This window comes from Dendropsophus ebraccatus, chromosome 1, assembly GCF_027789765.1.
Source record: "Dendropsophus ebraccatus isolate aDenEbr1 chromosome 1, aDenEbr1.pat, whole genome shotgun sequence".
NCBI classification, from domain to species: domain Eukaryota; kingdom Metazoa; phylum Chordata; class Amphibia; order Anura; family Hylidae; genus Dendropsophus; species Dendropsophus ebraccatus.
Genome location: NC_091454.1, coordinates 27,175,146 through 27,192,055, shown reverse-complemented (window position 1 = coordinate 27,192,055; position 16,910 = coordinate 27,175,146). Strand labels below are relative to the sequence as shown.

The following is a 16,910-nucleotide window of genomic DNA, read 5'->3' as shown; positions in this document are numbered from 1 at the left end:
GTCTACCAAATTTAGTCTACTCTTTTCGGTTATCTTGCTGTATTCTACACAGGTCTTATGGTGGAAATAGAGAAGAGTTGACTGGTTCATACCGTCTGCAGAGTAACATTGAGGTCTGGAATAGATACTTGGCACGGCACTCTGGTTGTTCCCTTATTTATTACTATGGTCCCAAGTGGGTTGATGAATGGTTGCTCCCAGTCTGACAATACAAGAGAGAGAATCAAAGTCAGATGCTTTATAGATATGTAATCATTTCAGGTAATAGATGAACAGTCATATTTTTTTCCTTCTGTTTATTCTCAATCCATTTTCGTATTGTTGGATTCTCTCCAAAGATTTATATTTTTTTTACCCCTAACGTAAGTAGTGAAAAACAGTAAATAGGAGGGTGTGCTACACCAGCGCTGCCCCCCCTTTGTTCTCCCAGTAGGTCGGGGCCTGACTTCTGGAGGTGGGTGACCCAGTGATATACCATATCATCACTTTATGAGATGTGAAAACCCTTTTAATGACTTGAAGTGTAACTGATATTTAAAGGAAATCTTTTGTCATGCCACATGTAAAAAGTTTTGATCGGCTAAGGTCACATCTCAGCTGATTGCTATGAATGAATAGGGAAAAGTGTGCATCTTCTCTCCCATCTTTCTTCTCATTGCATTCTACAGAAAGTCTATGAAGACAAGGATAGAAGCGCCTAGCTGAGCTCTTCTTCTTTTTACTCCTTCTAGTGCTTGGTGGAGTCTCAGCACCCAGATCCCAAGTGATCAAAACTTTTCATGTGTCTCTGTGACAAGTCTAAAGTTTTTTTTTTTAAATGTCAGTGACATTTTAAATCATTCAAAGGGTTTGCACTTAAAATGACATTATTTGTGGCCATTATTACCTATAGACAGCCATCATTTTGCAATACCGTACCCTCATAGGAACATAGCCTTAACCCTTAGAGCAGGGTTTCTCAACCTGCGGCGCAGGCTGAGGGGGTACGCGGGAGGGCGGGTGAGATCTGGTGCAGAGCGGCAGAGTGAAGGAGCAGAAGCTTAGCGTGTAACTGTCTCTGTGTCACCTGTGGCAGTGCGGGGGCTGATGTGGATGGAGGAGACAGTGTGCTGCGGTGCCCAGTGTGCTTCCTGTGTGACCCGGTCACCGCAGTACACGTGCTGCTGCTGCCGGCCCTTCTGTGGGGGAGCTGAGGAGGCACTGAGGCTGCAGAGGTATCTGGCCGATAAGTGTCTCCCCTGCTGGAGGCCAGGGAGCACGGGCCCCACTACAGATGGAGGTAATGTGTGGTGGTGGGGGATGGTCCAGAGCTGGGGGAACACTTACAGGATTTGACCCCCGGCCGGCCCCAGTATGTCCCGGCAAGCTCCGCCCCCTGGTGCCACCCGCGGGAGGTATAATAACTACTGTTAGATGTCACCCAGCTTTCCAGCATCATCTATTGATGTGAGTATGATGGGGGTCACCCAGCTTTACAGCACCTGTAGTCAGTATAAGGGGGTCATCCAGCTTTACAGCACCTGTAGTCAGTGTAAGGGGGTGACCCAGCTTTACAGCACCTGTAGTCAGTATAAGGGGGTCACCCAGCTTTACAGCACCTGTAGTCAGTATAAGGGGGTCACCCAGCTTTACAGCACCTGTAGTCAGTGTAAGGGGGTCATCCAGCTTTACAGCACCTGTAGTCAGTGTAAGGGGGTAACCCAGCTTTACAGCACCTGTAGTCAGTGTAAGGGGGTCACCCAGCTTTACAGCACCTGTAGTCAGTATAAGGGGGTCACCCAGCTTTACAGCACCTGTAGTCAGTGTAAGGGGGTCATCCAGCTTTACAGCACCTGTAGTCAGTGTAAGGGGGTCACCCAGCTTTACAGCACCTGTAGTCAGTGTAAGGGGGTCACCCAGCTTTACAGCACCTGTAGTCAGTATAAGGGGGTCACCCAGCTTTACAGCACCTGTAGTCAGTGTAAGGGGGTCACCCAGCTTTACAGCACCTATAGTCAGTGTAAGGGGGTCACCCAGCTTTACAGCACCTGTAGTCAGTGTAAGGGGGTCACTCAGCTTTACAGCACCTGTAGTCAGTGTAAGGGGGTCACCCAGCTTTACAGCACCTGTAGTCAGTATAAGGGGGTCACCCAGCTTTACAGCACCTGTAGTCAGTGTAAGGGGGTCACCCAGCTTTACAGCACCTGTAGTCAGTATAAGGGGGTCACCCAGCTTTACAGCACCTGTAGTCAGTGTAAGGGGGTCACCCAGCTTTAAAGTATCTCATAGTAAGTATAAGGGGGTCACCCAGCTTTACAGTATCTCATAGCCAGTATAAGGGGGTCACCCAGCTTTACAGTATCTCATAGTCAGTATAAGGGGGTCACCCAGCTTTACAGCATCTTGTAGTCAGTATAAGGGGGTCAACCAGCTTTACAGTATCTCATAGTCAGTATAAGGGGGTCACCCAGCTTTATAGTATCTCATAGCCAGTATAAGGGGGTCACCCAGCTTTACAGTATCTCATAGTCAGTATAAGGGGGTCACCCAGCTTTACAGCATCTTGTAGTCAGTATAAGGGGGTCACCCAGCTTTACAGCATCTTGTAGTCAGTATAAGGGGGTCATCCAGCTTTACAGCATCTTGTAGTAAGTATAAGGGGGGTCACCCAGCTTTACAGCATCTCGTAGTCAGTATAAGGGGGTCATCCAGCTTCACAGTATCTCATAGTCAGTATAAGGGGGTCTCCCAGCTTCACAGTATCTTGTAGTAAGTATAATGGGGTCACCCAGCTTTACAGCATCTTGTAGTCAGTATAAGGGGGTCACCCAGCTTTACAGCATCTTGTAGTCAGTATAAGGGGGTCATCCAGCTTTACAGCATCTTGTAGTAAGTATAAGGGGGGTCACCCAGCTTTACAGCATCTCGTAGTCAGTATAAGGGGGTCATCCAGCTTCACAGTATCTCATAGTCAGTATAAGGGGGTCTCCCAGCTTCACAGTATCTTGTAGTAAGTATAATGGGGTCACCCAGCTTTACAGCATCTTGTAGTCAGTATAAGGAGGTCACCCAGCATCCTATACTTAGTATAAGGGGGTCACCCAGCATCTTATACTGAATATAAGAGGGTCACCCAGCATCTTATACTAAGTATAAGGGGGTCACCCAGCATCCTATACTTAGTATAAGGGGGTCACCCAGCTTCACAGTATCTTGTAGTAAGTATAAGGGGGTCACCCAGCTTTACAGTATCTCTTAGTATAATGGGGTCACCCAGCTTTACAGCATCTTATACTAAGTATAAGGAGGTCACCCAGCATCCTATACTTAGTATAAGGGGGTCACCCAGCATCTTATACTGAATATAAGAGGGTCACCCAGCATCTTATACTAAGTATAAGGGGGTCACCCAGCATCTTATACTGAGTATAAGGGGATCACCCAGCATCTTATACTGAGTATAATGGAGGTCACCCAGCTTTCCTAGCATCTTGTAGTCAGTATAATGGAGATCACCCAGCTTTCCTAGCATCTTGTATAGTAGTCAGTATAATGGAGGTCACCCAGCTTTTGCAGCATCTTGTATAGTACTCAGTATATTGGAGGTCACCCAGCTTTCCTAGCATAATGTATAGTAGTCAGTATAATGGAGGTCACCCAGCTTTTGCAGCATCTTGTATAGTACTCAGTATATTGGAGGTCACCCAGCTTTCCTAGCATCTTGTATAGTAGTCAGTATAATAGAGGTCACCCAGCTTTTGCAGCATCTTGTACAGTACTCAGTATATTGGAGGTCACCCAGCTTTCCTAGCATAATGTATAGTAGTCAGTATAATAGAGGTCACCCAGCTTTCCTAGCATAATGTATAGTAGTCAGTATAATAGAGGTCACTCAGCTTTCCTAGCATCTTGTATAGAAGTCAGTATAATGGAGGTCACCCAGCTTTCCTAGCATCTTATACTAAGTATGATAGATATGTGATAAAGAGATAGATAGATAGATAGATAGATAGATAGATAGATAGGACAGGAGGGGGTATCCAGGAGGTATCTGGCTACATGGGGTGGAGCTATCTGGCTACATAGGAGGACCATACCTGGCTGTATGAGGTAATACCTGGCTACATGGGGAGGTATCCAGCTACATGCAGACATATCTGGTATACTTAGCAGAAAGGGGCATAGCTAGCTACAAACAACATACAGGGGTGCAGGGGGCATACTAGGTTGTATGGGTCATACTTGGCTGCAGGGGGCATATCTGGTGGTGGTGGGAATACCTAGCTACTGGCATATCAGGTGGTTACAGGAAGAATTGCATCTAGCTACAGAGTGGGCATTATTACTTGCCACAGAGAGCATTATTATTGGGGAAGAGGCCATTATTATTTCTACAGGGGGCATTATTTGACATTAGTACTGGGTCCTACAGATCTGAAGTTGGTTTCCCATTCAGCAGTTTCTTATTCACAGGATTTTTAGTACAGATAGGGATGGCCCTTATCACACCCAGCCTGGCCCAAAGTGGTTCTGGGTGTAAAAACTGGTATTAAAGTTAAGGATGTCAAAAATCATTTAACCCTCTCCAGCACCTTCTCTGTGTGCTGGCAGTGTGATATCGGGGGTCCAAAGTCAATTTTTTTTTTAAACCACAATTTTGTGTTTTCACTTTGATGCCCATATTTATGCCAACCACTGGGTAGTTTGGGCCATTTTCAACTGCACTCTTTTCAGGGTACCTCACTTACTGGTAAATTATGATTAATATAACTTTACAGTAAAAAAAAAAAATGGCCAAAAAATCCTGTGAATAAGAAACTAACAGATCAGTCAAATCAGTCAAATTGATATGTGGGGTCTGATCTGGGAATCAGCTGCTGACAGAGCCTTTATACACAGCATATGGCAACAGTGTCATCTCGGCCTCAATAAGGCAAGACTTATAATCGATTGCATCCTCGGGGGTACTCGGCTGGAGTATCCTATCACATGGGGGTACTTGGCTTAAAAAGGTTGAGAAACACTGCCTTAGAGGACCGGGCCAATTTAAATTTTTGCGTTTTCGTTTTTTCCTCCTTGTGCTTAAAAGGCCATAGCACTTGCATTTTTCCACCTAGAAACCCTTATAAGCCCTTATTTTTTGCGCCACCAATTGTACTTTGCAATGACAGGCTGATTTTTTTCATAAAATACACTGCGAAACCAGAAAAAAATTCAAAGTGTGGTGAAATAAAAACAAAACAAAAACATTTCTTTTATTTAGTTTTTTTTTTGTTTTTACGCCGTTCGCCCTGGGGTAAAACTGACTTGTTATATATATTCCTCAAGTTGTTACGATTACAACGATAAGTAACATGTATAACTTTCATTGTATCGGATGGCCTGTAAAAAATTCAAACCATTGTTAACTAATTTATGTTCCTTAAAATCGCTCTATTTCCAGGCTTATAACGCTTTTATCCTTTGGTCTATGCGGCTGTGTAAGGTGTCATTTTTTGCGCCATGATGTGATCTTTCTATCGGTACCTTGATTGCGCATATGCGACTTTTTGATCGCTTTTTATTACAATTTTTCTGGATTTGATGCGACCAAAAATGCGCAATTTTGCACTTTGGGATTTTTTTGCGCTGACGCCATTTACCGTGCGAGATCAGGAATGTGATTAATTAATAGTTCGGGCGATTACGCACACGGCGATACCAAACATGTTTATTTATTTATTTGTTTATTTTTATTTATAACATGGGAAAAGGGGGGTGATTCTGACTTTTATTAGGGGAGGGGGCTTTTTACTAATAACAACACTTTTATTTTAACTTTTACACTTATACTAGAACCCCCCCTGGGGACTTCTAGTATATGCACTCAGATCTCTCATTGAGATCTGTGCTGCATAGATATGCAGCACAGTTCCATGAGATAGGCACACCGATTGCTTCTGGCTGCTGCAGCCGGAGGCAATCGAGTGCCAAGCCGGGATCAGCGCCATTACGTCGCTGACCCCGGAAGGGGTAAGATGTGCGGATCGCTCCTCAGTGACAACGTCCCGGAGGAGCGATCCTACCCACTAGACACCAGGGAACGGCTGCATTCGGTAATCGGATGCAGCTGTCAACTTTGACAGCTGCATCCGATTACTGTATTAGCGGACACAGCGATCGGACCGTGCCGGCTAATACCCGCAGTCCCGGGCTGCGAGATGCATCTGGGACCGTGGCGGTTCAGAGCATGGCCGCCACGCGGCCCCGCTCTGTGCGCGGGGAGGCGGCCCTAGACGGACTGGTACGTCCAGGGTCGCCTAAGGGTTAAAGTGTCACTGTCGTTAAATATTTTATTGCAGAAATCAATAGTCCTGGTGATTTTAAGAAACTTTGTAATTGGGTTTATCAGCCGAAAAATGAATTTTTATCATGAAAAAGCAGTTTGAAACTCTCCCCCCTGTCTTCATGGTTTTCCTATGGAGAGAGAAAGTAGAGGCAGCAAAACAGGACAACAAAGAGTTAATTTACATTCACATCATGGGCTCTCTGCTCTGACAGTCACCACTGACCTCTCTGACCTCTGAATAGGGCTCTGAATAGCTCCCCCACTGAGTAATCCTTTGTACTCAGCTTTCTGCTGCCCGCTAATCTCGCTCCTTCCCCCTCCCCCCTCCCCTCTTCATAGAACAGACAGATCCTAATGATGAAAAAACAGTCGAGATTTCCTGATTCTGAGCAGTGGATGACAGAAAGGAGAGGAGGGGGGGACCTGGGAAAAGGCTTTTTACATGCAGATAATGCCATAATTGTCTAATAAACCCAATTACAAAGTTTCTTAAAATCGCCTGGACTATTGATTTCTGTCAAAAATTTTAACGACAGTGACACTTTAAAAAGACTCTGTACCCACAATCTGCCCCCCCCAAACCACTTGTACCCACAATCTGCCCCCCCCCAAACCACTTGTACCGCCAGGTGATGCAGTTATTGTCCTAAAATACAACCTTTAAACTTGCAGCCCTGTGTCAAATTGGCGAGGCCTACAGTACCTGTGCCCTAGGCCTGCACCGCCACTCTGTCCTTCCTCCCCACCCTCCTCCTCATTAGAGACGCACCTGGTCAGGATTTCACCTATTTATCACTTGTCTGAACACTGCACATGTGCAGTGTTCAGACAAGTGATGAATAGGAGAAATCCTGCCTGGGGTTTTCCTATTGGTAAAGAGGGTGGGGAGGAGGGACGGAGAGGCGGTGCAGGCCTAGGGCACAGACACTAGAGGCCATGCCAAGTTGACACAGGGCTGCAAGTTTAAAAGTATTTTTTTAGAGCAATAATGGACCCCAGGACAGATATTGGATTAAAGGCATCTATCCGACTGTGCAAGTGGTTTGTGGGGACAGATTGTGGGTACAGAGTGTACCTGACATGATGGCCCGCTGCCGGATCAGTGGAGATTTTCTCTGTTAATCCGGAAGTTCGGGTTTCCATGGCTATGAACACACCATGAGACCGCAATGCATGTGACGCCCATTGGATCCAGTAGCAGGCCATGACAAGTACACTTGAATGGCATTTATTTGAAAAATATCCTTACATCATTCTGAGGATAAAATATCAAAGACTGTCATCTCACCTCTCACAAAGACATGGGTGCTGACAGCAGTAGTACCCTTGACTTTAGTATTAATGTATCTGTAGAAGCAAACGTAAGTGCCAGAGTCCAAAGCCCTGGAACCTATTATTCTAAAGATCTTGCAGTATGGTTTGCCCGCTGTTCCTTCACAATCCTCCACTGTAACATTACGGGTGCCGCTGGCAATCACAATCATTTCTGAGTCCTTGTCATTCTTGTTGGATTCTGCAATGCCCCCAGGCCACGTCCACTGCAGCGGCCACTGCCCCCTAGAAAACAAAACAATTAGAAGTTTAGCATAAGCATAGAAATTCTAAGTCTTAGGGACTAAGACAAAAAAAAAATTCCCTCCTGTCTTTCTCTTATTTTTATAGAGAAAAGCTGTGTAGAGATGACATTAGATTTAAAGAGGTATTCCCATCACCTAAACTTTTGTAGGTTATAGGGAATGTAAAAGATAGCAATTTTGCACTTGTACTTTGCATTAAAAATTTGCCCGTTGTTGTTCCTGTTGTGTTGATAGCGGTTGCTTAGGTTCTTCAGCTATGAGACAGGTGGCCGGGCTGCAATGTACTTGGGTGGTCGGGACCTTGAGTAGCAGTAATTTTCCCTGGAGACGTGTAACCTCTGTGGGAGACACAGCAATACTGAGCTGATTCTGCTCTTCAGTACTGCATAGTTGCCAACATTTGAATTTTTTTTCCAGGGACGCTTTAGTGTTAAAAGGGGGTGTGGCTTATTGTGAGTGTGGTCTCGGTGGGGTGTGGCCTATCATGGCTGTGGGTTCAAAATTTTCAGAACACAAAAGGAGCATTACACACCCCAGTATTAGGTCCCCAGTATATTACACACCCCTGTTTCAGGTCCCCAGTATATTACACACCCCAGTTTCAGGTCCCCAGTATATTACACACCCCACTCAGAGCAGGCTGAGACTCAGATAGCACTGTACTGACTGACTGTACATACTGGTAGTTTGTATCCATATGATGCAGCTGCACCCCATATCATCATCCTACTACCCCTTCATCCTACTGCTCCTCCATTATCATACTACTACCCCCTTCATCCTCCTTCTCCTCCATAATCATATTACTACTCTTTCATCATCCTCCTGCCCCTCCATCATACTACTACCCCTTCATCATCCTCCTGTCCCTCCATCATTATACTACTACCCCCTTCATCCTCCTGCCCTTCCATCATCATAGTACTACCCCTCTCATCCTCCTGCCCCTCCATCATCATCCTCCTCCTGTCCCTTTATCATCATACCAGTACCCCCTTCAGCATCCTCTTGTCCCTTCATCTTTATTTTAGACAAAATAAAGCTATACTTACCTCACCAGTATGGTTCCTCTAGTCCCCCTTCACTCACGCTGGAAAGGGCAGGGCTTCCTGTGACAGAGGCGGAGCTTCCCGGGACATACATGGGAAGTGGTTTTGCTGGGTCTGTCTCCTCAGAATCGGGACAGTCCCGGAAAAAGCGGGACTGTTGGCAACTATGGTACTGCATCCCAGCACAGCGAGAATTCCTCAGTGTGCACATACCCTTACAGGTTGAAATACCCCTTTAAGCCACTACCAGACATTTGCTTCTCTAACCAATGAAATATTCATGTATACCCAGCTCACAAATTAATAGCAGACATGGGAAGAAAAGCTATTGGCAGAGCAAGAAAGCTCTATTTATTCTGTTATTTATGAGCAACAAAGGACGTTCCTTGCTGCTACGGTAGTGGCCCTGTTATATTGTAGCACCTGGGATGCTTGAGACTGCTTTTTCCATTCTTATAATGAAGGTAAGAGGTTTTCTGTTTAGCCAAATGTTATAATGGTCTTTAGCCAGGAGCGGGAAAAAGCATTTCGAGGCCACACTCGCACATCTGTGTTTATGCCATCCATATGTCTGTAGGGTGGAACTTCTTTTTACAAACAGAGACTGTGAAAATTCTTATGGAAAAAAGTAGCAGCATTGATATCCCCAGTCCCCATGTCATTCCACGCCAGTGATAAAAATGGATACTGTAATGTTCTTGGAATCTCGGCCGAGCTCACATAGAGAGCTGCGCTGAGTCAGGACTTTGCGGTTCCAGAATCATGAATCAATCATATCCTACAGATCGTACTAAAAATATAAAATGCTCCATGCATGGGATAAAATCCTGATCCCTCCGCTTGATGGGTACTCATTATCTCCGCAAGGCACCTGCACCGCAGTAATGGGGGGTTCACTTAATGTAATCTTTTCCGGGTGGTCTGCAGTTATGATATTGTATGGCACAGCTGGACTTCATTAGAGAAGTCGGAGACAGCATGAAAAGCATCAAATCTGAACAGGGGTATGAATAAGGGCTTGGAGGGGAGAGATGAGAAGTTTGGCTTCCTTCCACTTTAGCTCCTTAGTGGGGTGAAAGACAATATCTCAAGCCCCTCTTGATCACAAATGAATCTAATAAGGTCCCTAGGTTTAAGCTTTGGGCTCTCCCTTCCAATAACAAACAATGTGTTGGAATAGGTTAGAGACTGTGTGAATAACACCCTTAGTGACTGACAGACGTTGAGGAATGAAAGGTGAACATATTTGAACTGAAGACAACTTGCCAGTTTTTAAGAAGTTCACTTCGGAGCATTCGACCCCACCCTTGTAAGCAAAAAGCCCGTCAAGGATAGAGAAAAAGTTGACAGAGAATAATAATACTAAGTAAACATGAAGACTTTACAGAAGAATATTAGTAAAAGTAAAATTATGGGATATCGTTCCTGCACCAATGTCTGTACGTTACCGACCCCTTCTACAAAAACATATGTTCCTCACCATCTCCAGATTAATGCACATGCCCTTTAAATTATAATTCATGTGAGTACAAACTACAGTGGATTCATGAGGATGTCAGGGTAAGAGGATAATGGGAACTTCCATGTGGACATATGGAACACACATGGGTTATTTACAGAATACAAAGGTCCATGTGATATTTTCTACTACAGATTCCCCATAATTATATGTTTGAACTTCACATTTTTCCACTTTTAGATTTAGTAACGTTTTAAGTCTATTAAATTTAATCCATTAGATTAAAGGGTTAATCTGAAGGAAGGAAAGCCAATTAAGTTCTTTGTCTAATCCAAATTATAGCAATCAGAATAAACCCTGGATCAGTGGCCCATCATCCCTAATGTAGAACAATCGACCCCTTAAACTCTTACTCTGACAGAACTAGAGATGAGCGAACTGGGCCAACCATCGGCATTTGACTCCCGATGTCTTCCCGTTCTATGGGGAAGGTGGAGAAAGCCTGAGTCCCCCCTGGACAACAGGGATACAGGTGGGACTCGGGCTGTCTCCACCTTCCCCACGTAATGGGAAGAGAGCAGGATTCAAATGCCGATGGTTCGGGTTTGTATGAACCCGAACCTTGTCTCAGTTCACTCATCTCTGGACAGAACCATTGAGTGCAGTTTTTTGTACCAAGATCAAAGTACCCTTGGCCAATAATCAACACATATAGGGGCTGTAACCTAGAGGCAATTAAATGTTTGTGTATGATGCTCATGCTGTCAACGCTAGATGTAGCACTGTCTTTATTTTATATTTTTCCATTACATTTTTGTTAATATGACATGTCGCCAATAAAAAGGAACCATTCTTGCCTTGTGTCCCTGTAGTTTTTTGGGGGTAATTTTTCAAAATGTTCTTGGCTTCCAAAAAGAAGAAATCGTTTGAAGAAATCAATTTTTTTTTAAGAACAAGACCATTAATACAATAAAACAAAACTTCCTTTAACTACTTATTACACAGGGTTGAGGATGTAGGCATACAGTATCTGGTTTGGCTTTTGGCTATGGCCAGGAGTGTAGACCCTTTAGGATGGAAGTCGGGTTTTGGCTGTAAGAGGGTACCAGGTTGCACCATTAAACCCGTGTGGTCTCAGTGTGGGTAGTGGAAAGCCCATTGGCCAAGTAGTGCTAGTGAGTGGCAGCAGGGGATCAAGTTAGGAGGTAGAGTAAGGTAGAAATGGTGGCAGCAGGAGTTATTTTTATCAACAGTCAGGGTAGGCAATAGGATAGATGAACAGGTGCGATCAGGAAAGGACCAGAACAAGAAGACAGACATGGATCAATACGCATGGTAGCAGGATCCAATACTGAAAAAGTCCACTAGTGACTGCAACAACACTGGATGATGGGTGGATCAACCTCATATAGAGTATTCTGAGTGTTGATAGAAGGAGGTGGGTCATAGGTTTTAGGGCCCTTCAAGTAGCAACAAGAGGCCATGCACACCTCCTAGGGGCAGACCTGGAAGGATGTGTGATCTGACGATGGCAGGAGAGGAGAAGTCCTCACAATGCAGGCCTCTAGAGAATGACTGGCCGTGGCAGGAGGCACCTGCTGGTGTTACACGGTCAGTGGATGGAAGTGGGGCATGGGAGCAATGTTATGAAGGAGGGCACTGGTGGGGAGCTTCAGCAAAGAATCCAATCTCACCTTCTTGATCTCTCTTTATTGATGGACACCCAAATATTTTTTTGTAACAGTAAAATCTAATTTTTGCCACAGCAAAAAGAAGCAACATAAACACAATAATCATTGTGACCCACATGCCAATAACTTAGCACCACTTTATACCTCTTGGCAGGGATGTACAGTAAATGATGGCACATTTGCTTTTGGCATTTGGCAAAAATGTAAAAACTCTAAATAAATCTTCTCTAACTTGTGGTTTGGGCATTTGAGCTGCCAATTCCTAATGTTTATTCAGAATGAAGGCAAAGAAATGTAGATTATCCTCTGTTATGCTTTTCATTATACTCATTAGGGAATCACAAGACCTCCATAATGGTTAGGGCTCATGAAATCTACACTGTCCTTAAAGTGCCACCCTCAATATAACTTTCAAAATCTAAATCAACAATAGATGTGAAATAAAGCAAGTTTGCAATTTACATCCATATTTTTTTTTTGTTATCATGCTGTAAAACAAAGCAGAACTTACCAGAAATCCAGGTCCAGTCTCTTGAAGCTTTTTAGTCTTGTGCTGGTTGAAAAAAACGAGACTAAACACATGAAGTCCTGGCCAGTACAGAGAGTTACGGTTCAATGTGTCCATCAATAAAATGACTGCCTTCTCTGTGAGCGCAGATGACCTGGGAAACACGGGACTTCCTGTGTTTAGACTCTTTGGAAAAAAAAAAGAGTCAGAAAACAGGAAGTGCCGTGTTTTCTATGATAACTAAAAAAAATTGAATGTAAATTGCAAACTTGCTTTATATCACAACTACTGTTGATTTCGATTTTGCAAAGTTATAACAGCGGTGAGTCTATAACATCCATACTAACGTCTCAAGTAATCCCCTGTCCGTATTTAAAATAATATTCTGGTGAAAGCATTAAAAAAAAAATTGGCTTCACTTCAACTGGTGTCAAAAAGATATACAGAATTGTAAATTACTTTTATTAAAACATTTTAAGCATTCAAGTACATATCAGCTGCTGTATTTCCTACAGGAAGTGGTGTATTCTTTCCAGTCTGACACAGTGCTCTCTGCTGCCACCTCTGTCCATGTCAGGAGCTTTGCAGAGTAGTAGAAAATCCCCATAGAAAACCTCCACTGTTCTAAACAGTTCCTGACATGGACAGAGATGGCAGCAGAGAGCACTGTGTCAGACTGGAAAGAATACACCACTTCCTGCAGGACATACAGCAGCTGATAAGCACAGGAAGACTTAACTGTATAACTTTCTGATATTGGCTGATTTTTTTTTTTTTTTCTCCGAAGAATCTCTTTAGTACAAAGTCAACTATTTTCTACTGATTTTTCTGGATCTCCTTATAGAATATGACATTTTTGATCACCAGTGATCCATGTCCTGAAGGACACTGAGTCTCATTTGCATCACAGTGTCACATTTACTGTCTTTGCTTCTGAGAACTACAGTGCTGATGTGGGCGGGTTGAAGGGGCACGGCGGTCGTGAAGCCCCGCCCAGGTGGCACAATCCACCAACCATAAAAAGCATTTTTCACTGGACCAAGCACCATGAAATCTATAATAAAGTACTGTAAGGGATAAAGTCCTTATACACAAAGGGGTGACAGTGCCACTTTAAATGTTGGTGATCCATGATACTGTTTTTAAGTAATTATGAAGAGAAGAGTGGGCTGCCTGGAAAATACCCCACCACCCATCATGACACAGGGCTAATATCAGTTTTGGAAAAAAAAAGGAATACAGGGCCATGCTGACAAGTAACCTATATATACCAGAGACACGGTGGCTATAGGTGGTACTTGGGCTATTCCCGATGTCTCAAAAGCTGCAATAACTCTGAACAGTGTAGGACTGGGATTTTATTATGGTTGTAGGTTATCTAGGTATAGTAGGACCCATCCACAGGTCTCGTTCGAGCCTCCTGCCATAGTGCGCTTGGTGACTGTCAAAATGTGAGGTCACTCGACCACATCTGAAGGATATTTGGCTCATGAGACCTGTAAGAAAAAAGACTATAGAGTCGAATAATTGCAAATCAACTGCACTCCAATAGAACGTTTGTTATGGAAAGAACAAAAAGGATAAAAATACTAGGTGCTAATGCTGGCTAGCAGTTCTAGATTTCTTTTTGTTGCTTATAAGTAGAATAGATACTTCCCCTTGAAGGGACTGTCTCATTTTGACCTTTGTTTTTGAAGGGAAACTGACTTGGCGATTGGGGTCCAGGGTCTAAAATACCTAGTGACTGGATCTCATTGTGACCAGCCATATAATTGCCCTGTATAGGAAATGCAACATTATATGGTGGTTAACCTGGCCATCAGGATTGAGATCAACCTGAGCTAGACCCCTCTCTATACTTACCTACCTCTATGGTTCCTACAAGCTTCATTTGCATAAAATACACAATAATTAAATAGACTCTGTCAGCAGGTTTAGGCTGTCCTATCTCAGGGTAGCATAAATTAGTGACAGAGAAGCTGAGCAGAATGATATATGCCTTACACTGATTCAAAAATATTTTCCTGAATAACCTGGACAATAAGTAGTTCTCTCCACTATGTGCCCAGTAGTCCTCAATATTCATGAGAAGCAGATAACTCCGTCCCAACTAGCTGCTGATTGGCAGTTATCTATCCATGCAGTGCATAAGCAGTCAACTGTCAACCAGCAACTGGAGGGCAGGGGGAGGGGTGTGGCAAGAAATCTATTCTCCTGCATATTAGGAGAACGGCTGAACAGAATGATATAAGTAATACACCGATCTGTTCTGTATTTCTGTCACTAGTTTATGCTGCCCTCATTTAAGGTGGAATAAACCTAGTGACAGATTCCCTTTAAGTTTATTTATTGTAATTATTTGTGGGGCTAAAATCTCTACTTGGAATGATGTAGTTAAAGGCAACAGAGTCTTTAAAAGTATTGACAGAGTTCAAAACCTAATTCTCCAACTTGATGAGTTCTGAAAAGTCAACTTTCAATACTTGGTGTATCCAGTGTTATATTTCCAAAGAAAACTGGGAACGGTTTCAAATTCAATTCATTACAGAGCTGGAAAAACAGTACCCTCCACCTTGGATCTCGGACAGCCATAAGTGATTAGTGAAGTATTTTTTCTTTTCTCTGGGATATTAAGTCCTGGGGCTAGGATCAAGAACCAATGAACAATGAAGGGGACTACTGAAAAACAATTGGTGCACCTGAAGTTCATGGAATACAATTTTAAATTCTTGTAATTTTTGTAAGATAATAATATAAGTATGTGAATGGGTTAAATATTTTTAGAGGCATAAAGTAATAGCCACAATGTTGGAAGTTAGCATTGTCTAACAGATGTTTGTGACATGTATTGTAATACAAATACTACTGCCCAGTACTACTTCTCTATACTCTATTTACTGCATCAGCTGCACACTCACAGCCAGTGCTGGCCATGGACCCTCGATCTGCATCTTTCCTAGGTGCTTTACTCCCTGCTGCCTGCTACATGTACCAGCTTCTCTATTCTACTCTATTGGCAAAGAGGTAAGGGTTCATTGCTCTAGTATGTTTCTCCAAAAATAAGACATAGCTTAAATTATTTTTTCTGTCAAAAGGGGCTAGGGCTTATTTTTGGGGTAGGTCTTATTTTTGGAGAAACATAGTATGCCTCTACATTGTAGCCTCATATGGCGCTCCGACTGGTCACCTGTTGTTCCTGGTGATGTCACTTCTATGGTGGTTGGTCGGTGGAATACAGCTCAGCGGGTTAGAGTGTTGTCGTGACCCCAGTGCTAACTCAGCACACAGGTGTGATGGTATACCTGCTTTTAGTGTGTGGCTGGCTATACTGTTCCCCAATGGTTGGTTACCTGCCGGGTTGTGATTGGTCCCTTGGGCTTTTATTAAGGTGGTTCAGAGTGGATATATAACCCACCCAGACTGTCGGCACTGCCACCCACAGAAAGGGGAAAATAACCGAAGGATGGTGTAGTCTGTGTATAGGGGTGATGGTGCAATTATCACCCAGTTGAATAAATACTGATCTTTACTGCTAAGTCTCTGATGACTTGATTTCACTGGATCTGTACTGAGAGTTGTTGAGGTAGAACAGTAGTGCCAGTTTAATTGAGTAGAGTAGAGAGTTCAGAAGAGTAGAGAGGAGTTGGTCAGGAGAGTTTAAACCCAATTTAGTAGTGTGCTCTCCTGGAACTTTAGTAGAAGAGATACTACTGTATATGGCAGTCAGCCGCTATACTGTATGTCCCATTGTTGTTAGGCTCCTATACCGTAAGGCCTTCATACTGTATACCTCCCTATCCCTCTGCAGTAAGGCCTCCATCCTGTATACCTCCCTCCCCCCCTCTGCAGTAAGGCCTCCATCCTGTATACCTCCCTCCCCCCTTCTGCAGTAAATCCCCCCCATACTGTATACATCCCCCATCTGCAGGTAGTCCCCATACTGTAACATCCATTTAGTAAGGCCCCCTCCCTCCCCCCTGTAGTTCTTCCCCATACTATATACATACCCATTTGCAGGTAATCTCTATACTGTATACCTCCTTCACCAACTGAAGTTGGCCCATGTACTCTATACTGTATACCTCCCTTCACCCTCTGTAGTTGGCCCATGTACCCACAGTCCCCCTCATATTCAGTGTCCCCTACTGTGCATCTTCTTACCCCTCCTGCCTCCCCTGTAGCTTGTGTTGAGCAGGTGGGAGCGGAGCCTAACAAGTCTAGCACTCATTGGCTGATGCTCAGAACCCAGTGTTAGGGATCTGGTCAGCTGACTATAACAAGGGCTTATTTTCGGGGGAACACCACTTTATAAGAGCAAA

The 16,910-nt window shown here is 43.8% G+C and overlaps 1 protein-coding gene across 6 annotated transcripts in view; it reads right to left on the bottom strand.

Annotated features, from left to right (window-relative positions):
* FLT4 (fms related receptor tyrosine kinase 4) overlaps positions 1 to 16,910 on the bottom strand; it is a 227,260-nt gene that overhangs the window by 53,487 nt on the left and 156,863 nt on the right. For 5 of the 6 annotated variants that reach the window (XM_069969156.1, XM_069969155.1, XM_069969154.1 and 2 more), the window contains exons 3-4: positions 7,596 to 7,864; positions 93 to 202 (exon numbers count right to left, since the gene is read on the bottom strand). In XM_069969156.1, coding sequence (XP_069825257.1) covers positions 93 to 202; positions 7,596 to 7,864 — 379 coding nt within the window. Of the gene's footprint in view, positions 1 to 92; positions 203 to 7,595; positions 7,865 to 14,624; positions 14,715 to 16,910 lie in introns of those variants that run through there. The other variant, XM_069969159.1, reaches the window with a different exon arrangement.